The sequence below is a fragment of the Pavona decussata genome, unplaced genomic scaffold (genome assembly GCF_977016875.1).
Source record: "Pavona decussata unplaced genomic scaffold, jaPavDecu1.1 SCAFFOLD_140, whole genome shotgun sequence".
NCBI classification, from domain to species: Eukaryota; Metazoa; Cnidaria; class Anthozoa; order Scleractinia; family Agariciidae; genus Pavona; species Pavona decussata.
The window spans coordinates 1,444,420-1,469,119 of record NW_028145553.1 but is presented as its reverse complement, the minus strand read 5'-3'; the positions used below and the strand labels follow the sequence as shown (position 1 = coordinate 1,469,119).

At 38.0% G+C, this 24,700-nt stretch overlaps 2 protein-coding genes across 3 annotated transcripts; both read right to left on the bottom strand.

The window, feature by feature from the left end:
• Positions 1–425: 425 nt before the first annotated feature.
• Positions 426–1,984, bottom strand: LOC146466898 (uncharacterized). Of its 2 annotated transcripts, none has more exons than XM_085126544.1 (3): positions 1,722–1,984; positions 1,197–1,512; positions 426–984 (listed from the first exon to the last, which is right to left on the bottom strand). In XM_085126544.1, the coding sequence occupies exons 1-3, from the start codon at positions 1,879–1,881 to the stop codon at positions 726–728; spliced, it is 735 nt and encodes a 244-aa protein (XP_084982670.1). In that variant the 5' UTR covers positions 1,882–1,984; the 3' UTR covers positions 426–725. The 2 variants fall into 2 exon arrangements, with proteins under 2 accessions (XP_084982670.1, XP_084982671.1); XM_085126545.1 differs by having other exon boundaries at positions 1,782–1,984.
• A 21,845-nt stretch (positions 1,985–23,829) lies between these two features.
• On the bottom strand, positions 23,830–24,700 carry LOC146466897 (uncharacterized). Its single transcript, XM_085126482.1, has 2 exons — positions 24,384–24,700; positions 23,830–24,238 (listed from the first exon to the last, which is right to left on the bottom strand). The coding sequence occupies exons 1-2, from the start codon at positions 24,614–24,616 to the stop codon at positions 23,830–23,832; spliced, it is 642 nt and encodes a 213-aa protein (XP_084982608.1). The 5' UTR covers positions 24,617–24,700.

Here is a 24,700-nt window from a genome sequence, read left to right as displayed (position 1 = left end):
AAGTGCAGCCTGTACCTACCCCACTCCTTCTCCTCCCACCCAGCCTTGTTCCTGTGGTTTCTCTAGGAGGCCTTAAGAAGAGAGACCCTGGGAATGAGGTTGCTCCCACCCCACCCATCTCCCCAAAGAGAGAAAGTTGGAACAGCTTTTCTCTTTCCTTTCTTCCTATTTTCATTTCGTTTTTTTTTCTTTCTTTTTTTTTTCTTTCCCTTTTTTAGTTGTTTTTCAATATTTTTTGGGTTTCTTTCAATATTTCAATATTTTGGGCTCCTAGTGAAAGTTAACGTCACATTTGAACTGTTTTAGAAATGAAAGGGCAGAGTAAGTGGGGTTGGGATGGTGGCCTGTTTAAAATTAGCTTTTTACTTCATCTGTAGGTTTTTAAAAATAAAAACAGCACACGATTAAGGTAGTCCAGACATTCGTTGTTTGTTTTTATAAAACGCTTTTATTGTTGATGAAGCAAGGTACAGTTTAAGATGCGACAATGCAATGGCCGAAAGCTCCTAAAAAGATGTGAGCCTCAACATTTAAGCTGGTGGGCATGATGAGCCAGCGTGAGCTACGAAAAAGTTGCTAAAGGCTGTCTTGGCGACTTTTTCTGCAGCGCAAGCTCTGCTTGTTGGGCTTAAATGTTGCGACGAAGATCTTTTCAGGATCTTTAGGCCATGGAGTTGTTCCAAGTTAAACTGTGTTAACAATGGAGTCACACTGACCCTTGCACTTCAAAACTTTTTGAAGATTCTGAAGCCAGTGTAAGCGTTAACCCGAGCGCATGAAGATTTGCTGTGGGTGTTGCAGCTTCGAGCGTAAAAGTAGCCGCTGTTGTAGTACAACCAGTAACTTCTGTAGCTGTACGGGTATCTGAGACCCACAATGTCATTAAACTGCACTGGGGTCCCATCAACAGCGTTCCTAGAGAAGATCTGGAAAGTGAAGTGCTGGTAGTAAAACCAGCTGTTTCCTGACAGCCTGCTGGGTGCTCTGTAAACAACAGTAAAGGTAGTGTAAATGGCTGTGGACTAAAAGTTAAATGAAATAATTTCTTGACTTTTTAAAAATTCCTACCAGTGCTGATTATTGCTTAACAGACTAAATTATGACAAGAAAAAGACAAAAAATTGAAAATTTTATTATTAGTTTTAAAACCTTCATTCTTATCGTAATGAAGTGAAAGTTAATGATCGTTTACCCACCCAGTAGTCACTCGGCATTTGTAGCTTGTTGATGTGCCACAAAACAGTCGATACCGGGTACCATACCCCTTTGAACTAAGTGACACCATGTCACCACTGTTGATCGGCTGTCCGTCCATCTTGCCCATAGCGGTGATCCTAAACATCATATGGCTACTGCACGATGACCATGCGGATGAACTCATAACGGTACCCGGGCAGGTATATCTGTAACATGTAGTTGCACACCTCATCCAGTACACTGACATGCTGCCTGACGTGAAGGCCATCCTCAAAGCAATGTAGTCACCGCTCTGGATGATGGGATATCGGCGCCCTTAAAAGAAAAAAATCAACAGTGAGTAATGGCGAATAAACACTGTTCCTTTAACAAGGGAAATCTGGATGAAAACAAGGGAGTAATCAATATATTTGCTTTATTTTTGCGTTGTAGCGAAATTTTTTGATCGCGAGTTAATTAAGACTTCAGAGACGAGGTTTGATACAAAGGTCTGACAATAAGGGAAGAGTTTCGTATGAAATTACCGTTAGACAAACTAGCCCAAACGTCCTCCTTTTTCCCATAAAACTGAACGTTAGCATTACCATTGAGCGTAATGCCGTTGTTTGGTAGCTGAAGGGTCCCTGAATCCACACCAACCGCCAAACAGACAGCCAGAAAAACGGACACTGCAATAAACGTCATGATGAGAATCCGCGAGGCGAGCAAGAAATACTTTGACTGATATCTTCGGTGTATAGAGCTCTGCGCACTTTGAAGGCTCAATGCCAACTGAACCCTCGCTTGAAAAGTAATTATTTGAAAATGATTGTTTGTTAACATAATGAAGCGAAACTTGTTTTCAACCCCTGTGAACATGTTTTGGGGGCTGTCAGCTGCGCCAACGAGACGTGATTGAGCTGCTATTGAGAAATTAAATGTTTAACTGACCAACGCGCAAGGAAAAATTACAGAAATTACCGTGGTCACGACGTAAAAAGAAAACTTCAGCAATTAATTCGCATGTATAACAAATTCAAAAGCTGGAAAACGTTAAGTCCGAGTTTTTCAGATTGTGATAAATTCGTTTGCAAGAAACTCGAAAGAATAAAAGTGTTTTTAATTTTATCATCAACAAAGCTTTAAACAAATAGATTATGTACAGATTTATTCATAACTGAAACAGAGTAAACAAGTCAACAATGAACTTAAGCCTTCGTGGCCAATTATATTGTAGCACCCACTAAATAAACTTTCCGCAATCATTTTTTTTTCAGCCATTCAGTGACTGGTTCACTGAATTATTTCGTGATACTATTTATGAGTTTAACCGTCCAACGTCTAGAAACCAAAGTTAACGAGCCAACCTCTAAAGGCTAGTTATTTCAACAGTCTAACTTAGGCCGCAGTTTAAAACAATCAGCGAGCCTCCAAATCTGTTTATAAGTGGTTTATTTTAAGTAGAAAGTTTTCTAGTCTGGGATGCAAGCCTTCTTGCTGCCGTCAGCATTGAGACAAAGTTTAGATATGACTGTTGGCAAAATTGAAAATGGCTTAGAACGTGATTTTGTAAAACACAGCCTAAACTGTCTTTTAATAACCGACCCTAAGAGTTCTCCGCATTCTTGCTTTAAAACTCATTATAAAATAGTCCAATTTTTTTACGACTGTTTCTCAGTGCAGGAGCAATAGAAAACATATTCACTCATTTGTTTGTTGTTCGCGTTCAAAAAAGCCGGGCGGTCGTTTACAGAACTGTTTATTCCAAAGCAATCTCGACAAGAAATTTAAGAAGCAATCAATGCCAGAGCCGAACAAAATCAGTCAAAGTGCGTAACAAATATCTTAAATTAAACTGTTAGAGGACGTTTTTCGTGTTTGGAAAACAGCCTACGAAAAATCCAACAACTCAACAAACCACCAAACACACATTGAAAACATTTTGAAACCCCATTTTGAAAAGAAACCTAACTATAATCGAAAATTCATGAGCCATAACGTCGACGAATTCCAGTACAAGATTGAGCACGATTACGACATTCGAATTCCAATTCAGTCGCTTCCTCAGAATTCTCACTCTTTCCTGTTGCTTTACCAGCAGATAAAGAGGCCCTAGAAACAAAATTAGTCTGGAAAGTGATTAACTAAAGCACGCGAACTGGATTCGAAAAGCGTTCTTTCTCATTGAGCGGATCTCGTACTCCTATTCAATTCTAAAGTCCCTCTTTTTATTCGAAAACTTGACATTCGAACTATAGAAAATCGCAATCACAAGCATATTGATAAATGAATATTATAACAAAGGAAGCACCCTCTTGATAAAACCTTATTTGTCGACCCCGAACTTGCAAACGTTTTTTTATCACTAACAATATCTTTTTCAACACGAAAATTGTTTCCTCGCGCGCCTAGTTTCCGCTAACCCGCTCTTAAACTTGCGCGAAGATCTCTATACGGAAATTACGTTAAACTCTCTATTGGCGAACTAGGATAAACATTGCTCAAAAATCCTGCATACGTATAAGCTGAAGGTTTCACCGCTGCTGTCGAATTAATTGATCACCTCAAACTTTGCGTTTGTATCATGGCAAATCTTTACTTTCCGCTGAAACAACGTTTCTTCTAAACGGAAATTTAAACTTTTCAAAGGCCATTTCAGCTATATCAAAGAAAACATTTTTCTAAACCTTGTAATCAGTAACTGCGAAAAAATTGAGCAGCCAGACCCGTAACGAGACCAGAATTTTTACCGAGGCTAAGTAAGAGAAAGAAAACAAACAAACAAACACACTGGTACAATGCGCGATAATATACCATTGTTTCCTTTGCATGTCGTAATCTCGATATTGGAACATCACATCATCGAAGCCTGGATCGAGGCCTATTTTCCGCCTACCCGCGAGGTTTCCCGATGATAATTGGACGACTTCAAAATAACGTTTACAACACTGAAATACGTAGGTTAACTCTGGAACGCGAAGCATTAAAAGATGGCAAACTCAAGTGCTTGCCAAATTTAACTTTGGGTGGCAGTAATCTGGAAATAAAAAGGAGAATTTCCTACACTCGATCTGACACAAATATCATTATATCCGATTCCGTCAGATGCAACTCGAGAGAAAATGACTCAACCTTACTTTTTCTGCATGGGATGGAAAAAACTGAACTATTCAAAATGTGTGTAGCTATGTATTCCTGTCATAGCGTTGTACAGAGCTTTCAAATTTGAATAATTATGTGATTTGTGTCTCGTGTCTGAGAAAACATTTATTTAAAACAGAAGTAATCGTGTCATTTTAAAACTGAATTTTGACAGTTGAATAGAGCAGATCAAAATCAGTCTAGTCAATACTTCATACAAATATTATTTTGTCCTCTTTTGTTAAAGAATTAATTTAAAGAAATTTGTTTGCTTGATCAACACTGAATTGGAAATACACCCCTGTGATAGGCCTGCCTTACTGACGTATGTCAACTAAAAACTGAGGTTTGAGAACTTTGATAATATATTCAAAAAATCACAGAAATTGTCATCAACTGCTTTTACGATTGAAAACAACACAATATAGAATTTCTCGACGTCAGTGCTGAGTCTATAGATTGTATTGTCAGCTTGTCTCTGGAAGCACCCACCGGATGATCTACAGATTTCACAGCACTCTCGAGGAAGGCTTTGCATTGTTCTATCCGCCTTGGCTTGACAGTAAATGGAAGATTCAAATTTGAATATCGCGACGTCTAAAATCGTACCAAGACAGAAGAGCTAGCATCTTTAAATTAACCGATGTACACTAAGCGGTTGAAGAATCAAAAGTTTGAAACTCTATTTAAACACCGAAACTACGGAACTATCATTATAATTTTTTTCGAGATTTTCAAATATCCTGGCTTCAGTTAAAAGCAGCAGAATTTCAAGTCTAGTTTTGTTCCCTAAATTTTGACATTTTACAGTTAGTCACCGCGATTTAGGAAATTATTCGTTTCAAAATTTTATCGCGTTTTGATTATCAGTCTTAAAACTCCAAACATTCCAGAGGCTACATTATGTTAGCATAAACTAAAGATTCCAGTGGAAAAATGTACAATTATTCAAAAACGCCAATTTTCAAGGCTTTGTTCGTCTTAATACTCCAATAGTTTAGGTTGTATTGTTTAGCTGCAGTAGGTACGACATATAAAGCCTGCATGATGGAGTAGCCACCTAAAATCCTTTACTGAATACGTTGAAGTTCTCGAGGAATCTTATTATGATTGTTCGAGATGAGGCACAGTTTCTGATAATTATTTCTTTTATTGAATTTTTCGGGCACGAGAGAGTAAAATTGTTGTTTCGTAGATATGAGTTGATTTCAAGACAAGTTTTAATGTAACAGAATCAGGACCAAGAAGAATGAAAATCTTTCTTAAAATATTTTGATCACGAGCCGATTTCCAGGTTTGCGAAAATTTGACTTTATCCGCCGCTCAAAAGTCGAGTTGTTTAGATAGGTGACCTATGTACAAACGCTACTGTAACATTTCCGATATTTTCGCTGTGCAAAATTTGTCTGTATCTTTCTACTTTGCTCAAAATTTGAGATTCGTTCGCTAAATTTATAATTATTGGCCGCTCAGTGAATTTTAAGAGAATATATATTGTTTAAGTTTCAAAAAAACAGTGTTATTATACGCTGGGTGAAAATTTGTCTTCATCAAAATTATGAAGCCTTTAGTTCAGAGAATTTACGAATTCAGTATAAAATCAAAACCAGTTTGTATGAAAATGGAACTTATTAAATAATAGCCGAGGTAGTACTATCCTGTGGTTCAATCGTCTTAACTCCCGGCTTAGAGTCTGAAGAGTTTAATAATAATTTCATACCTTAAATTTCCTTTGTGTGGCCCATGCAACTTGCTAGTTTCTCTCCCAGCGTCTCATAAGTCCTCCCTTAATTTGTTGCTGTTGAATTGCACCAAGATGAATGGAACCTTTTCATGCAGTAACAAAAACAGTGTTTCATTTATAGATTTGGTTGTTCATCCTTCCAGAGCTTTTTGAAGGTGGTTTCATCTTAATTTCAGTTTCCCGACTGCTACGTCGTGTCCGTCTTCTTCCTTTTATTTCGCGGTCAGAATATAGAAACTGGTTCCGTCTAATTTACTGCGGTTTATCTCAACGAAAATCTGCTTTTCAAAGCTCAGTCACTGGCTGAAGATTAGCGACAGCTTGGACATTTCTTGCTTCAGTATTCCGATCTCGCTCTCTCTTTCCTTTAATTGGACATTTCGCTCTGCCCTTAATTAAGTTCAGATTATGGCGAAGTCTGAACATGCGCCAATTTGCAAAGGAGCGATAAACCGAAGAAGCGAACGCGTAAGTGTACGCTTCCGATTCTCGAGGCCATCTCCTTCGGTTCTCGTCAATTCGTATTGATTTCTCGCCGCCATGAAAACATGATGACGGGCTCAATTTTTGCGTTACTTTCAACGTAGTTCCCAATTTTGCCTCGCTTTTTTTTTTTTTCAAATTCAGTTCTCCTACGTTCTCCTCGCTCTTGCGTTTCTTCAAACTTAGCCGGCGATTTTCTGATTCATCATTTCGAGAATGTTTATCACGTTTCTCCTCATTAATAAATTCTTCTGTTTCCTAGTCAACGGTGAAGCAGTTTTTCCCTTTTTCCCTTTTCACTTTCTAGACGAGTACTGTTTTAGTTCCACCACCGACTTATCAAGAATTTTTAACCCTTAGTATTCGCATTTTTCTTGAGAATCTTGCGATTTATTAAATCTACATTCCTGTAGTTGTTAGCTTATTAGCGCTGAATAATATGTAAAGTAAACCTTCGAGTTGAAATGTTTAAACATTGAAATTTCACTAGTGATTCACTGTTCACGTTCAGGGTAGATATCAAAATTATTTTTCGCGCCGTTGTATTGCAAGGACTGCTTCGGAAGAAGTGTACTGGCCAAGACTGATGACTAACTCTCGTGTAAAACCATTCCGTTCACTCATTAAACTGTCACAAGGTCAGTTTTCGTTATATTTTCATTTGTCTTAATTTATTGATCTGTACGTAATGTTTTTCTTCTCGAAATTTCCATGCGCCTTTTAGATACGCGAATCTTTGTGCGGTGTCATATTAGGAGGTGCTTAAAAAACCATCGCAGTCGGATTTTGTTGCCGCGAAGCGCTTACAGCGTTGTCTGATCGGAGTCTGAAAACATTCCGCTTACATTTCCTCAAAATATAAGACAGAGTTTTCTACGGGGGATTTTGCCCTTTGTTTTATGACTATTTCGCCCTCAAATCGATAAAATTTATGAGCAAATTTTTTATCCATGCCTTTAGAACCAAAATCTGCTTCAGCTCGTTTAGATTTTGTATTTAGAAAAGAAAACTGCTACCAGACCCGGCGCTGCCGATGCTTACGTGTAACAACACGGCAAGGTAAACAGTTTGCCTCAGGAACACGAGTTCTAAAATCCCAAAGTGGCTAACACAGCAATTTTACTAAAGGATGATTTTGAGACCTTTCCCCTAACAACCTGGAGTCCAAGAGAAAAAATTCTGAGGCCTAAAACTTTTGAGTTAAACAATTGAATATTTAGCCAATTGATGCTTTTATTAATTTTCTGGTAAAAAGTTCCCTAACATTAACTGACTTAGCTAATTCAGTTGTTATTCCCAGCTAGCCTGCTTTCCTGTTCTTCAATAATAAAACTTGTCAACAGAATTCAACTGTTGTACATAATGGCGATTTGTTACTACAGCGCCTCTTCGCATAGAAACTTCAGACTAAATTCGCATCACACGCTTTGTAGAAGGCCACGTAAGGAACGCAAAGAATTTTTTAACACTTTTTCCGGCATTGCGAAAATGTACAGCGAGATGTAGATCCATCTTAATTAATACACAATTTATTTAGTTCTGTCTTTAGAACAACACACATATATAGAACAAGGAATATCCAACTTTTGCTTTGATTTACACACAGCGCGTTAATATAGAACAAGGAATACATGCACTTTTTCTCTTTACTTTTGTCCAACGCGCAAATGTAAAACAAGAAAGTACTCTAACAGCTTTTCCTTCGCTTTTCACGCAACGCGGAAATGACCAGAAAAAAAATTAAAATTAAGAATACACAAATTTCTCAGAGATTTTCGCCTAGCGCGTAAACATAGAGAACCGAAGCAATACATACACGTAATAAATTCTCTTTGAGTTCATCCAACGCGCAAATTTACAAAAGGGAATAGACAGACTTGTCTTCGCAACTGGCAAAGCCGGACTACAAAGATTTTATTTTGAATTTCGAACAACGCACATATACAAAGGAGAGAATCAATTTCGATTTGATTTTTAGGTAGCATGCAAATATCAAACAGCGTCAAACCAAGAATACACGGATTATTCTTGGATTTTTCATTCGACACGAAAATGAAAAACGAGGAATATCACATACTTTACCCAATAAGCGCAACGCCCAATTGTAGAATAAGGCAAAGATTGATTTCTCTTTGATTTTCACAACAACGCGCAACGTACAACAAGAAAAATACTAATTTCTCTATGTTGTCACATAATACGCAGATATAGAACAAGGGATGCAACGGTTAAATAATTACTTTAAAACAGGGAATACGCAGATTTCTCTTTGATTCTCGCACAACGCACTAGCGTAGAACAGGAAATACGAAGATTTATTTTCAGATTGATTTTCGCACAACGTGCTATGAATGTAGGACAGGGAAAACGTAGATTTATTTTTGATTTTCGCACAACGCGCTTATGTGACAGGGAATCTGACGCAGATTTATTTTTGATTTCCGAACAATCGCTGATCTAGAATAGAGGAATGCGAAATTTTTTTTTTGCTTTTCGCACAACCCGCTAATGTAAAATAGAACATTCACAGATTTATTTTTGATTTTCCCACAACGTGCTAATGTAGAACAGGGAAAACGCAGAATTATTTTTGATTTTAGAACAACGGCTGATGTAGAACAGGAAATACGTAGATTTATTTTTTAATTTTCGCACAACGCGCTAATGTAGAAAAGGCAATACCCAGATTTATCTATGATTTTCGCACAACGGCTAATGTAGCCGGAATAGAGGAATGCGAAGATTTATTTTAGATTTTAGCACAACGCGCTAATGTAAAACAGGGAATACGCACATTTATCTTTGATTTTCACACAACGCGCTAATGTAGAACAGGGAATACGCAGATTTATCTTTGATTTTCACACACCGCCCTAATGTAAAACAGGCAATACGCAGAGTTATCTTTCATTTTCACACAACGCGCCAATGTAGAACAGGGAATACGCAGATTTATCTTTGATTTTCGCACAACGCGCTAATGTAGAACAGGGAATACGCAGATTTATCTTTATATTACCTACAACGCGCCAATGTAGAACAGGCAATAAGCAGATTTATCTTTGATTTTAAAACAACGCGCAAATGTAGAACAGGGAATACGCAGATTTATATTTGATTTTCACAAAGCGCGTTAATGTAGAAAAGACAATAGCAGATTTATCTTTGATTTTCACACAACGCGCTAATGTAGAACAGGGAATACGCAGTTTTATTTTTGATTTTCGCAAACCGCGCTAATGTAAAACAGGCAATACGCAGATTTATCTTTCATTTTAGAATAACAAGCTAATGTAAAACAGGCAATACGTAGATATCGTTGACTTACGCACAACGCGGTAAATGTAAAACAGGAAATACGCAGATTTATCTTTCATTTTCACACAGCGCGCCAATGTAGAACAGGGAAAACGCAGATTTATCTAAGATTTTCACACAGCGCGGTAATGTAGAACAGAAAATACGCACTTTTTTCTTTGATTTTCACACAACGCGCTAATATAGAACAGGCAATACGCAGATATCTTTAAATTTCGCACAACGCACCGATGTAAAACAGGCAACACGCAGATTTATCTTTGATTTTCACACAGCGCGCAAATGTATAACAGGTAATGCGCAGATTTATCTTTGAATTTCACACAACGCGCTAATGTAAAATAGGGAACACACAGATTTATATTTGATTTTCACCGAGCAATAATGTAGAAAAGGCAATACGCAGATTTATCCGTTTGATTTTTAAACAACGCGCTAATGTAGAACATGGAATACGCAAATTTATTTTTCATTTTCGCAAACCGCGATAATGTAGAAAAGGCAATACGCAGATTAAACTTTCATTTCACACAGCGCGCTAATGTAGAACAGGGAAAACGCAGAATTATCTTTGATTATCGCACAGCGCGCTAATGTAGAACAAAGAATACGCAGATTTATCTTTGATTTTCACACAGCGCGCTTATGTAGAACAGGAGATACGCAGATTTATCTTTGATTTTCACACAGCGCGCAAATGTACAACAGGGAATACACAGATTTATCCTTGATTTTCACACAACGCGCAAACGTAGAACAGGAAATACGTAGATTTATCTTTGATTTTCACACAGCGCGCTAATGTAGACAAACAATACGCAAATTTCTCTTTAATTTTTTCACAACACGCTAATGTAGAACAGGGAATACGCAGATTTATCTTTGATATTCAAAGAGCGCGCTAATGTAGAACAGGGAATACGCAGATTTATCTATGATTTTCACACAACGCGCAAATGTAAAAGAGGAAATACGCAGATTTATCTTTGATTTTCACACAGCGCGCTAATGTAGAACAGGGAATACGCAGATTTATCTTTGATTTTCACACAACGCGCTAATGTAGAACAGGGAATGCACAGATTTATCTTTGATTTTCACACAGCACGCTAATGTAGAACAGGAAATACACAGATTTATCTTTGATTTTAACACAGCAGGCTAATGTAGAACAGGGAATACGCAGATTTATCTTTGATTTTAACACAGCGCGCTAATGCAGAACAGGAAATACACAGATTTATCTTTGATTTTAACACAGTGCGCTAATGTAGAACAGGGAATACACAGATTTATCTTTGATTTTAACACAGCATGCTAATGTAGAACAGGAAATACACAGATTTATCTTTGATTTTAACACAGCACGCTAATGTAGAACAGGGAATACGCAGATTTATCTTTGATTTTCACGCAGCACGCTAATGTAGAACAGGGAATGCACAGATTTATCTTTGATTTTCACACAGCACGCTAATGTAGAACAGGGAATACGCAGATTTATCTTTGATTTTCACGCAGCACGCTAATGTAGAACAGGAAATACACAGATTTATCTTTGATTTTAACACAGCACGCTAATGTAGAACAGAGAATACGCAGATTTATCTTTGATTTTCACGCAGCACGCTAATGTAGAACAGGAAATACACAGATTTATCTTTGATTTTAACACCGCACGCTAATGTAGAACAGGGAATACGCAGATTTATCTTTGAATTTCACACAACGCGCAAATGTAGAACAGGGAATATGCAAATTTCTCTTTAATTTTTACACAACACACTAATGTAGAACAGGGAGTATGCAAATTTCCCTTTTTTGTACACAACACGCTAATGTACAACAGGGAATACACAGATTTATCCTTGATTTTCACACAACGCGCAAACGTAGAACAGGAAATACGTAGATTTATCTTTGATTTTAACACAGCACGCTAATGTAGAACAGGGAATGCACAGATTTATCTTTGATTTTAACACAGCGCGCTAATGTAGAACAGGGAATACACAAATTTATCTTTGATTTTAACACAGCACGCTAATGTAGAAACACAGCACGCTAATGTAGAACAGGGAATACGCAGATTTATCTTTGAATTTCACACAACGCGCAAATGTAGAACAGGGAATATGCAAATTTCTCTTTAATTTTTACACAACACGCTAATGTAGAACAGGGAGTACGCAAATTTCCCTTTTATGGACACAACACACTAATGTACAACAGGGAATACACAGATTTATCCTTGATTTTCACACAACGCGCAAACGTAGAACAGGAAATACGTAGATTTATCTTTGATTTTCATACAGCGCACTAATGTAGAACAGGGAATTCGCAGAGTTGTCTTTGATTTTTACACAGCGCACTAATGTAGAACAGGGAATGCGTAGAGTTGTCTTTGATTTTCACACAGGGCACTAATGTAGAACTGGGAATACGCAAAGTTGTCTTTGATTTTCACACAGCGCACTAATGTAGAACTGGGAATACGCAGAATTGTCTTTGATTTTAACAAGGCGCACTAATGTAGAACTGGGAATACCCAGAGTTGTCTTTGAATTTTATACAGCGCATTAATGTAGAACAGGGAATACGCAGAGTTGTCTTTGATTTCTACACAGCCCGCTAATGTAGAACAGGAAATACGCAATAATGTCTTTGATTTTTATACAGCGCATTAATGCAGAACAGGGAATACGCAGAGTTGTCTTTGATATCTACACAGCGCTCTAATGTAGAACTGGGAATACGCAGAGTTGTCTTTGATCTTTATACATTGCACTTATGTGGAACAGGGAATACGCAGAGTTCTCTTTGATTTTTATACAGCGCACTAATGTACAACAGGGAATACGAAGAGTTGTCTTTGATTTTCACACGGCGCACTAATGTAGAACTGGGAATACGCATAGTTGTCTCTGATTTTCACACAGCGCACTAATGTAGAACAGAGAATACGCAGAGTTGTCTTTGATTTTCATACAGCCCACTAATGTAGAACAGGGAATTCGCAGAGTTGTCTTTGATTTTTACACAGCCCACTAATGTAGAACAAGGAATACACAGAGTTGTCTTTGATTTTCATACAGCGCACTAATGTAGAAAAGGAAATTCGCAGAGTTGTCTTTGATTTTTATACAGCGCACTAATGTAGAACAGGGAATACGCAGAGTTGTCTTTAATTTTCATACAGTGCATCAATGTAGAACAGGGAATACGCGGAGTTGTCTTTGATTTTCATACAGCGCGCTAATGTAGAACCGGGAATACGCAGAGTTGTCTTTGATTTTTACACAGCGCACTAATGTAGAACAACAAATACGCAGAGTTGTCTTTGATTTTTACACAGCGCACTAATGTAGAACTGGGAATACGCAGAGTTGTCTTTGAATTCTATACAGCGCACTAATGTAGAACAGGGAATACGCAGAGTTGTCTTCGATTTTTATACAGCGCATTAATGAAGAACAGGTAATACGCAGAGTTGTCTTTGATTTTTACACGGAGCGCTAATTTAGAAATGGGAATACGCTGAATTATATCTGATTTTCATATACCGCACTAATTTAGAACAGGGAATACGTAGAGTTGTCTTTGATTTTCATACAACGCCCTAATGTAGAACAGGGAGAACGCAGAGTTGTCTTTGATTTTGATACAGCGAACTAAAATAGAACAGGGAATACGCAAAGTTGTCTTTGATTTTCACCCAGCGCACTAATGTAGAACAGGGAATACGCAGAGTTGTCTTTGATTTTGATACAGCGAACTAATGTAGAATAGGAAATACGCAGAGTTGTCTTTGATTTTGATACAGCGAACTAATGTAGAACAGGGAATACGCAAAGTTGTCTTTGATTTTTACACAGCGCACTAATGTAGAACAGGGAATACGCAGGGTTGTCTTTGATTTTCACACAGCGCACTAATAAAGAACAAGGAATACGTAAAGTTGTCTTTGATTTTGATACAACGAACTAATGTAGAACAGGGAATACGCAGAGTTGTCTTTGATTTCTACACAGTGCGCTAATGTAGAACAGGGAATACGCAGAGTTGTCTTTTATTTTCATACAACGCCCTAATGTAGAAAAGGGAGAATGTAGAGTTGTCTTTGATTTTGATACAGCAAACTAAAGTAGAACAGGGAATACGCAAAGTTGTCTTTGATTTTCACCCAGCGCACTAATGTAGAACAGGGAATACGCAGAGTTGTCTTTGATTTTGATACAGCGAACTAATGTAGAACAGGAAATACGCAGAGTTGTCTTTGATTTTGATACAGCGCACTAATGTAGAACAGGGAATACGCAGAGTTGTCCTTGATTTTCACGCAGCGCACTAATAAAGAACAAGGAATACGTAGAGTTGTCTTTGATTTTGATACAACGAACTAATGTAGAACAGGGAATACGCAGAGTTGTCTTTGATATCTACACAGCGCTCTAATGTAGAACTGGGAATACGCAGAGTTGTCTTTGATCTTTATACATTGCACTTATGTGGAACAGGGAATACGCAGAGTTCTCTTTGATTTTTATACAGCGCACTAATGTACAACAGGGAATACGAAGAGTTGTCTTTGATTTTCACACGGCGCACTAATGTAGAACTGGGAATACGCATAGTTGTCTCTGATTTTCACACAGCGCACTAATGTAGAACAGAGAATACGCAGAGTTGTCTTTGATTTTCATACAGCCCACTAATGTAGAACAGGGAATTCGCAGAGTTGTCTTTGATTTTTACACAGCCCACTAATGTAGAACAAGGAATACACAGAGTTGTCTTTGATTTTCATACAGCGCACTAATGTAGAAAAGGAAATTCGCAGAGTTGTCTTTGATTTTTATACAGCGCACTAATGTAGAACAGGGAATACGCAGAGTTGTCTTTAATTTTCATACAGTGCATCAATGTAGAACAGGGAATACGCGGAGTTGTCTTTGATTTTCATACAGCGCGCTAATGTAGAACCGGGAATACGCAGAGTTGTCTTTGATTTTTACACAGCGCACTAATGTAGAACAACAAATACGCAGAGTTGTCTTTGATTTTTACACAGCGCACTAATGTAGAACTGGGAATACGCAGAGTTGTCTTTGAATTCTATACAGCGCACTAATGTAGAACAGGGAATACGCAGAGTTGTCTTCGATTTTTATACAGCGCATTAATGAAGAACAGGTAATACGCAGAGTTGTCTTTGATTTTTACACGGAGCGCTAATTTAGAAATGGGAATACGCTGAATTATATCTGATTTTCATATACCGCACTAATTTAGAACAGGGAATACGTAGAGTTGTCTTTGATTTTCATACAACGCCCTAATGTAGAACAGGGAGAACGCAGAGTTGTCTTTGATTTTGATACAGCGAACTAAAATAGAACAGGGAATACGCAAAGTTGTCTTTGATTTTCACCCAGCGCACTAATGTAGAACAGGGAATACGCAGAGTTGTCTTTGATTTTGATACAGCGAACTAATGTAGAATAGGAAATACGCAGAGTTGTCTTTGATTTTGATACAGCGAACTAATGTAGAACAGGGAATACGCAAAGTTGTCTTTGATTTTTACACAGCGCACTAATGTAGAACAGGGAATACGCAGGGTTGTCTTTGATTTTCACACAGCGCACTAATAAAGAACAAGGAATACGTAAAGTTGTCTTTGATTTTGATACAACGAACTAATGTAGAACAGGGAATACGCAGAGTTGTCTTTGATTTCTACACAGTGCGCTAATGTAGAACAGGGAATACGCAGAGTTGTCTTTTATTTTCATACAACGCCCTAATGTAGAAAAGGGAGAATGTAGAGTTGTCTTTGATTTTGATACAGCAAACTAAAGTAGAACAGGGAATACGCAAAGTTGTCTTTGATTTTCACCCAGCGCACTAATGTAGAACAGGGAATACGCAGAGTTGTCTTTGATTTTGATACAGCGAACTAATGTAGAACAGGAAATACGCAGAGTTGTCTTTGATTTTGATACAGCGCACTAATGTAGAACAGGGAATACGCAGAGTTGTCCTTGATTTTCACGCAGCGCACTAATAAAGAACAAGGAATACGTAGAGTTGTCTTTGATTTTGATACAACGAACTAATGTAGAACAGGGAATACGCAGAGATGTCTTTGATTTTCTAAGAGCGCACTAATGTAGAACAAAAATACGCAGAGTTTTCTTTGATTTTCATACAGCGCACTAATGTAGAACAGGTAATACGCAGAGTTGTCTTTGATTTTCATACAGCGCACTAATGTAGAGCAGGTAATACACAGAGTTGTCTTTGATTTTCATACAGCGCACTAATGTAGAGCAGGTAATACGCAGAGTTGTCTTTGATTTTCATACAGCGCACTAATGTAGAGCAGGTAATACACAGAGTTGTCTCTGATTTTCATACAGCGCACTAATGTAGAGCAGGTAATACGCAGAGTTGTCTTTGATTTTCACCCAGCGCACTAATGTAGAACAGGGAATACGAAGAGTTGTCTTTGATTTTCATACAGCGCACTAATGTAGAACAGGGAATTCGCAGAGTTGTCTTTGATTTTTACACAGCGCACTAATGTAGAACAGGGAATACGCAGAGTTGTCTTTGATTCTTACACAACGCGCTAATGTAGACAGAGAATACGAAAATTTCTCTTTAATTTTTTCACAACACGCTAATGTAGAACAGGGAATACGCAGATTTATCTTTGAAATTCAAAGAGCGCGCTAATGTAGAACAGAGAATACGCAGATTTATCTTTGATTTTCACACAACGCGCAAATGTAAAAGAGGAAATACGCAGATTGATCTTTGATTTTCACACAGCGCGCTAATGTAGAACAGGGAATACACAGATTTATCTTTGATTTTCACACAACGCGCAAATGTAAAAGAGGAATTACGCAGATTGATCTTTGATTTTCACACAGCGCGCTAATGTAGAACAGGGAATACGCAGATTTATCTTTGATTTTCACACAACGCGCAAATGTAAAAGAGGAAATACGCAGATTGATCTTTGATTTTCACACAGCGCGCTAATGTAGAACAGGGAATACGCAGATTTATCTTTGATTTTCACACAGCGCGCTAATGTAGAACAGGGAATACGCAGATTTATCTTTGATTTTCACACAGCGCGCTAATGTAGAACAGGGAATACGCAGATTTATCTTTGATTCTTACACAACGCGCTAATGTAGAACAAAAAATACGCAGACTTATCTTTAATTTTTACAACACGCGCCAATGTAGAACAGGGCATACGCAGATTTAATTTTAATTTTTACACAACACGCTAATTTAGAACAAAGAATACATAAATTTATCTTTAATTTTTACAACACACGCCAATGTAGAACAAGAAATACGCAGATTTATGTTTAATTTTTAAACAACGCGCTAATGTAGAACAGGGAAGACAAAGATTTAACTTTGATTTTTACACAACGCGCCAATGTAGAACAAGGAATACGAAAATTTATCTTTAATTTTTACAAAACGCGCTAATGTACAGCAGGGAATACGCAGATTTATCTTTAATTTTTACACAACGCGCTAATGTAGAAAAGGAAATAAGCAGATCACTCTTTGATATTTTTAAACAACACGCTAATGTAGAACAGGGAATACGCAGATTTATCTTTGATTTTTACACAACACGCTAATTTAGACTAAGGAATACGCAGATTTTTTTTATTTTTACAAAACGCACTAATGTAGAACCGGGAATACGCAAATTTATCTTTAATTTTTCACAACGCGCTAATGTAGAACAGGGAAGACGCAAATTTATCTTTAATTTTTACACAACGTGCTAATGTAGAACAGGGAATACGCAGAGTTGTCTTTGATTTTTATACAGCGAGCTAATGTAGAACAGGGAATACGCAGAGTTATCTATGATTTTCACACAGCGCATTAATGTAGAACGGGGAATACGCAGAGTTGTCTTTGGTTTTTACACAGCACGCTAATGTAGAAAAGGGAATACACAGAGTTCTCTTTGATTTTTACACAGCGCACTAATAAAGAACAGGAAATACGCAGAGTTCTCTTTGATTTTTACACAGCGCACTAATAAAGAACAGGGAATACGCAGAGTTCTCTTTGATTTTTACACAGCACGCTAATCTGGAACAGGGATTACGGAGTGTTAGTTTTTTATTTTCATGCAGCGCGCTAATTTACAACATTAAATAAACAAAGTTATATTTGATTTCCATTTAGCGCACTAATGTTGAAGAGGGAATACGCAGCGTTATCGTTGATTTTCACACAACTCGCTAATGTAGAAGAGGAAAACGCAGCGTTAGCCGCTAACGTAGAACAAAAAAACGCAGTTTTTTTCATAACGCGTTGATTAAAAACAGGGAATACGCAGACTTATCTCTGATTTTAGCAAAACGCGCTAATGTAGAACTGGGATTAAGCAGATTTATCTTTGATTTTCACACAACGCGCTAACGTAGAACAAAACAACGCAGTTTTTTTCATAACGCGTTGATTAAAAACAGGGAATACGCAGATTTATTTCTGATTTTTACACAACGCGCTAATGCAGAACATAGAATAAACAAATTTATCTCTGATTCTAGCACAACAAGTAAACATAGAACAGACAATACGTAGATTTATTTTTCAGAACACGCGAATGAAAAACAGGGAATACGAAGATTTATTTCTGATTTTAGCACAACGCGCTAATAAAGAGCAGGAAATACGCATATTTATTATTGCTTTTCACACAGCGCGCTAATGTAAAACAGGGAATACGCAGAGTTGTCTTTTATTTTCAGACAGCACACTAATGTAGAAAACGTAATACGCAGAGTTCACTTTGATTTTCTTACAGCGCGCTAATGTAGAACAAGGAATACGCAAAGTTGTCTTTGATTTTTACACAGCGAACTAATGTAGAAAAGGGAATACGCAGAGTTGTCTTTGATTTCACCCAGCGAACTAATGTAGAACAGGAAATACGAAGAGTTGTCTTTGATTTTCATACAGCGCACTAATGTAGAACAGGGAATTCGCAGTGTTGTCTTTGATTTTTACACAGCGCACTAATGTAGAACAGGGAATACACAGAGTTGACTTTGATTTTCATACAGCGCACTAATGTAGAACAGGGAATTCGCAGAGTTGTCTTTGATTTTTACACAGCCCACTAGTGTAGAACAGGGAATACGCAGAGTTGTCTTTGATTTTTACACAGCCCACTAATGTAGAACAGGGAATACGCAGAGTTGTCTTTGATTTTTATACAGCGCACTAATGTAGAACAGGGAATACGCAGAGTTGTCTTTGATTTTCATACAGGGCACTAATGTAGAACAGGGAATTCGCAGAGTTGTCTTTGATTTTTACACAGCCCACTAATGTAGAACAGGGAATACGCAGAGTTTTCTTTGATTTTTATACAGCGCACTAATGTAGAGCAGGTAATACGCAGAGTTGTCTTTGATTTTTACACTGCCCACTAATGTAGAACAGGGAATACGCAGAGTGGTCTTTGATTTTCATTCAGCGCGCTAATGTAGAACAGGGAATTCGCAGAGTTGTCTTTGATTTTTACACAGCCCACCAATGTAGAAAAGGGAATACGTAGAGTTGTCTTTGATTTTGATACAGCGCACTAATGTACAACAGGGAATTCGCAGAGTTGTCTTTGATTTTTACAAAGCCCACTAATGTAGAACAGGGAATACGCAGAGTTGTCTTTGATTTTCACACACTCAGCGCACTAATGTAGAACAGGAAATGCGTAGAGTTGCGTTTGATTTTTACACAGCGCATTAATGTAGAACAGGAAATACGCAAAGTTGTCTTTGATTTTTATACAGCCCACTAATGTAGAACAGGGAAAACGAAGAGTTTTCTTTGATTTTCACACAGCGCACTAATAAAGAACAAGGAATACGCAGAGTTGTCTTTGATTTTGATACAACGAACTAATGTAGAACAGGGAATAGGCAGAGTTGTCTTTGATTTTGATACAGCGAACTAATGATGAAAAGGTAATAGGCAGAGTTGTCTTTGATTTTCACCCAGCGCACTAATGTAGAACAGGGAATACGCAGAGTTGTCTTTGATTTTCCTACAGCGAACTAATGTAGAACAGGGAATGCGCAAAGTTGTCTTTGATTTTAATACAGCGAACTAATGTAGAAAAGGGAATACGCAAAGTTGTCTTTGATTTTCACCCAGCGAACTAATGTAGAACAGGAAATACGCATAGTTGTCTTTGATTTTGATACAGCGAACTATTGTAGAACAGGGAATACGCAGGGTTGTCTTTGATTCTCACCCAGCGAACTAATGTAGAACAGGAAATACGCAGAGCTGTCTTTGATTTTCACCCAGCACACTAATGTAGAATTGGGAATACGCAAAGTTGTCTTTGATTTTTACACAGCGCACTAATAAAGAACAAGGAATACGTAGAGTTGTCTTTGATTTTGATACAGCGAACTAATGAAGAACAGGGAATACGCAGAGTTGTCTTTGGTTTCTACAAAGCGCGATAATGTAAAACAGGGAATACGCAGAGTTGTCTTTTATTTTCAGACAGCACACTAATGTAGAACACGGAATACGCAGAGTTCTCTTTGATTTTTCTTACAGCGCACTAACGTAGAACAAGGAATACGCAGAGTTCTCTCTTTGATTTTTATCCAGCGCACTAATGTACAACAAAAATACCCAGAGTTGTCTTTGATTTTCATACAGCGCACTAATGTAGAGCAGGTAATACGCAGACTTGTCTTCTATTTTGATACAGCGCACTAATGTAGAACAGGGAATTTGCAGAGTTGTCTTTGATTTTCATACGGCAAACTAATGTAGAGCAGGTAATACGCAGAGTTCTCTTTGATTTTGATACAGCGCAATAATGTAGAACAGGGAATTTTCAGAGTTGTCTTTGATTTTTATAACAGCCCACTAATGTAGAACAGGGAATTCGCAGAGTTGTCTTTGATTTTCATACAGCACACTAATGTAGAGCAGGTAATACGCAGAGTTGTCTCTGATTTTTACCCAGCACACTAATGTAGAAAAGGGAATACGCAGAGTTGTCTTTGATTTTCATACAGCGTACTAATGTAGAACAGGGAATTCGCAGAGTTGTCTTTGATTTTTACACAGCCCACTAATGTAGCAGAGGGAATACGCATAGTTGTCTTTCATTTTCACACACTCAGCGCACTAATGTAGAACAGGAAATACGCAGAGTTGTCTTTGATTTTCACACACTCAGCACAGTAATGTAGAACAGGACATACGCAGAGTTGCGTTTGATTTTCACACAGCGCACTAATGTAGAACAGGAAATACGCAAAGTTGTCTTTGATTTTTACACAGCCCACTAATGTAGAACAGGGAATACGCAGAGTTGTCTTTGATTTTTATACAGCGCACTAATGTAGAACAGAGAATACGCAGAGTTGTCTTTGATTTTCATACAGCGCACTAATGTAGAACAGGGAATACGCAGAGTTGTCTTTTATTTTTATACAGCGCACTAATGTAGAGCAGGTAATACGCAGAGTTGTCTTTGATTTTGATACAGCGCACTAATGTAGAACAGGGAATTCGCAGAGTTCTCTTTGATTTTTACACAGCCCACTAATGTAGAACAGGGAATACGCAGAGTTGTCTTTGATTTTCACACACTCAGCGCACTAATGTAGAACAGGAAATACGCAGAGTTGTCTTTGATTTTCACACACTCAGCACACTAATGTAGAACAGGAAATACGCAGAGTTGCGTTTGATTTTTACACAGCGCATTAATGTAGAACAGGAAATACGCAAAGTTGTCTTTGATTTTTATACAGCCCACTAATGTAGAACAGGGAAAACGAAGAGTTGTCTTTGATTTTCACACAGCGCACTAATAAAGAACAAGGAATACGCAGAGTTGTCTTTGATTTTGATACAACGAACTAATGTAGAACAGGGAATAGGCAGAGTTGTCTTTGATTTTGATACAGCGAACTAATGTAGAACAGGTAATATGCAGAGTTGTCTTTGATTTTCACCCAGCGCACTAATGTAGAACAGGGAATACGTAGAGTTGTCTTTGATTTTCCTACAGCGAACTAATGTAGAACAGGGAATGCGCAAAGTTGTCTTTGATTTTAATACAGCGAACTAATGTAGAAAAGGGAATACGCAAAGTTGTCTTTGATTTTCACCCAGCGAACTAATGTAGAACAGGAAATACGCATAGTTGTCTTTGATTTTGATACAGCGAACTAATTTAGAACAGGGAATACGCAAAGTTGTCTTTGATTTTGATACAGCGAACTATTGTAGAACAGGGAATACGCAGAGTGTTCTTTGATTTTCACCCAGCGAACTAATGTAGAACAGGAAATACGCAGAGTTGTCTTTGATTTTTACACAGCGCACTAATAAAGAACAATGAATACGTAGAGTTGTCTTTGATTTTGATACAGCGAACTAATGTAGAACAGGGAATACGCAGAGTTGTCTTTGGTTTCTACACAGCGCGCTAATGTAAAACAGGGAATACGCAGAGTTGTCTTTTATTTTCAGACAGCACACTAATGTAGAACACGGAATACGCAGAGTTGTCTGTGGTTTTGATACAGCGAACTAATGTAGAACAGGTAATATGCAGAGTTTTCTTTGATTTTCACCCAGCGCACTAATGTAGAACAGGGAATACGCAGAGTTGTCTTTGATTTTGATACAGCGCACTAATGTAATGCAAAAAGGGACAGTACAATAGGTTCATTATATGATCTTCTTGAAGAATTTAACGTGCTTTTCGAAGTCCAACCAGTCATAAATATACTCGAAAACGTTTACAAAGAAGTGGAAATTAAGTACAGAAGCGTGAAAAAGCAACAAGAGACAATTGCGGACAAGTTGTGTGAAGTTAGCACAGAAGGTTCCGAAGAATTGATTAAAGTTAATCAACGGGCTCGGAGAAAAAGCCAAATTTGATTTTCTGGAATGTAGTGAGAAATTTGCAACTTATCAAAAGGCGTGCGGTGTTAAAAAATGGTCCGTGGAATACAATGCGCTTGATGTTATGGCAGAAGCAGTGACAAAAATGGCCGAAGTGTTAGGCCCGCAAAAGAACGTTAATCACGGACTTGAGAAATTGTCAGTTCCGACATGGGATGGCAACAGGAAAACTTATGCCACTTGGAAACGCGAATTTAAATATTGGATGATCAAATATAAACAAGACGACGATGAACAGCTTCAGCGATTCAGCGTCTCCGAAAAGCGCTTCCCAAAAACTCCTTTTGGTCCGATCAAGTTAAGCCATTTACGACAATAGAGCAGGCGTCGAAAATTCTTGACTCGGAATTTAGTGATGAAAGAAAATTGATGGACACGTTGCTGAACGAAATTACTAATATCAGATCTGTCAAAAGCGACTCATTCTCGCTTTCTCGTTACGCATCAAGAATTCAAAGCTTCGTAAATAACATGGAACAAAACGGTTGTCATGTAACAAGTTCCTCTGAGGCTCCCTTTGTTATGTCACAATTACTGTCCAAATTAGATGGCAAAGACAGTGTTGAATTTGGCCTCGAAATGCAGCGTACTGGAAAAAGAGAAAACGTGACAAATCTGATTGATTGGCTGTTGAATGGAGCAAGTCTACGATCACGCATCAAAGGGGAAACTAATTATCAGCTTCTGTGTTGGTTTCGGAAATGAAATGAATACTTTCTTTCCTGGTTGCTCAACCTTTTTGAGGGATTTCGGCCACTTGTCAGGATACCTCGCGTCTGTTTTGCATTCACCCCAACAGCAGTGTTTGGTGGTTACCATTTCGGTCCGTCTTTGTCGCTAACTGCGCGATTTCACCAAGTTTTTCGCTTTTTGGTATTGCTTCGGCAGTACTCGCTCATACATTTTCCTTTATCACATCCCAATGTTTGTCTGAGTCTGTGCGGGGGGTCTCATGAAATCTCATAGTAATAGTGCACAGCGCAATTATAAACCACAGTCTTTTTCATGGATGGAAGAACTTGACTTTTCACATAAAACTTTCCATCATATTCCCTGCACTTGACTGTAAGGACATGGCCAGACTTGAAAAAATTGTATCCCTTGACTAAAGGTTTTGCAGTGGATAGTTGCTTTTTAGCATCACTCTCTTCAATCATATACCTCCATATTGATCCAAATGATATGACAGGTAAAATGCTCAAGTCTTCAGTAAAACCGTCCACTGGAAAGTTTTCTTTGAGGTGCTTAGCATGAACCTCTTCCATCAGCCCCAGCCCTGCTTTAACTTTCGCCAAATGGATTCCACCATCGGGGTCTTTAATCTTGGAGTGTAGACCACCAGCAAAGTAATCCTTCACCCTAACATAAACAACAATCCCAGAAGAATATTAAATTGTAACAGTCTTCTGAAAAAATTTTTTCTTAAAGCGAATAGAAAGAATAACAGCTTAGAAGTAACAGACGTGTTTGAATACCGTAATACTAGATAAATCCGAAAGCATACCTTTGCACGAGCTGCATTTTCTTTCCGGTCGTTTTCGCTCCACGGCAAAGAAGCCATCTCTGCAGCTGTTTCACGGTGCATTCTTCTGGTTTTTCTCGTGGTAAAATCGCCCCAGGCACATCTTCTTCCTTTAGCTTCACATTTTCAGAAAAATTTCTTTCGATTACATCGGCTATTTTGCTATCTTCTGCTGTTTTAACCACGCTATTACATTCTGCTCCACATTCCGCCATGTTTGTTTACCATCGCGTCCCCCCAAACAATCCCATAAACGCTCGCGCGACCAATCTAGGTCCCAGGCTATCACTCTTTTCCAA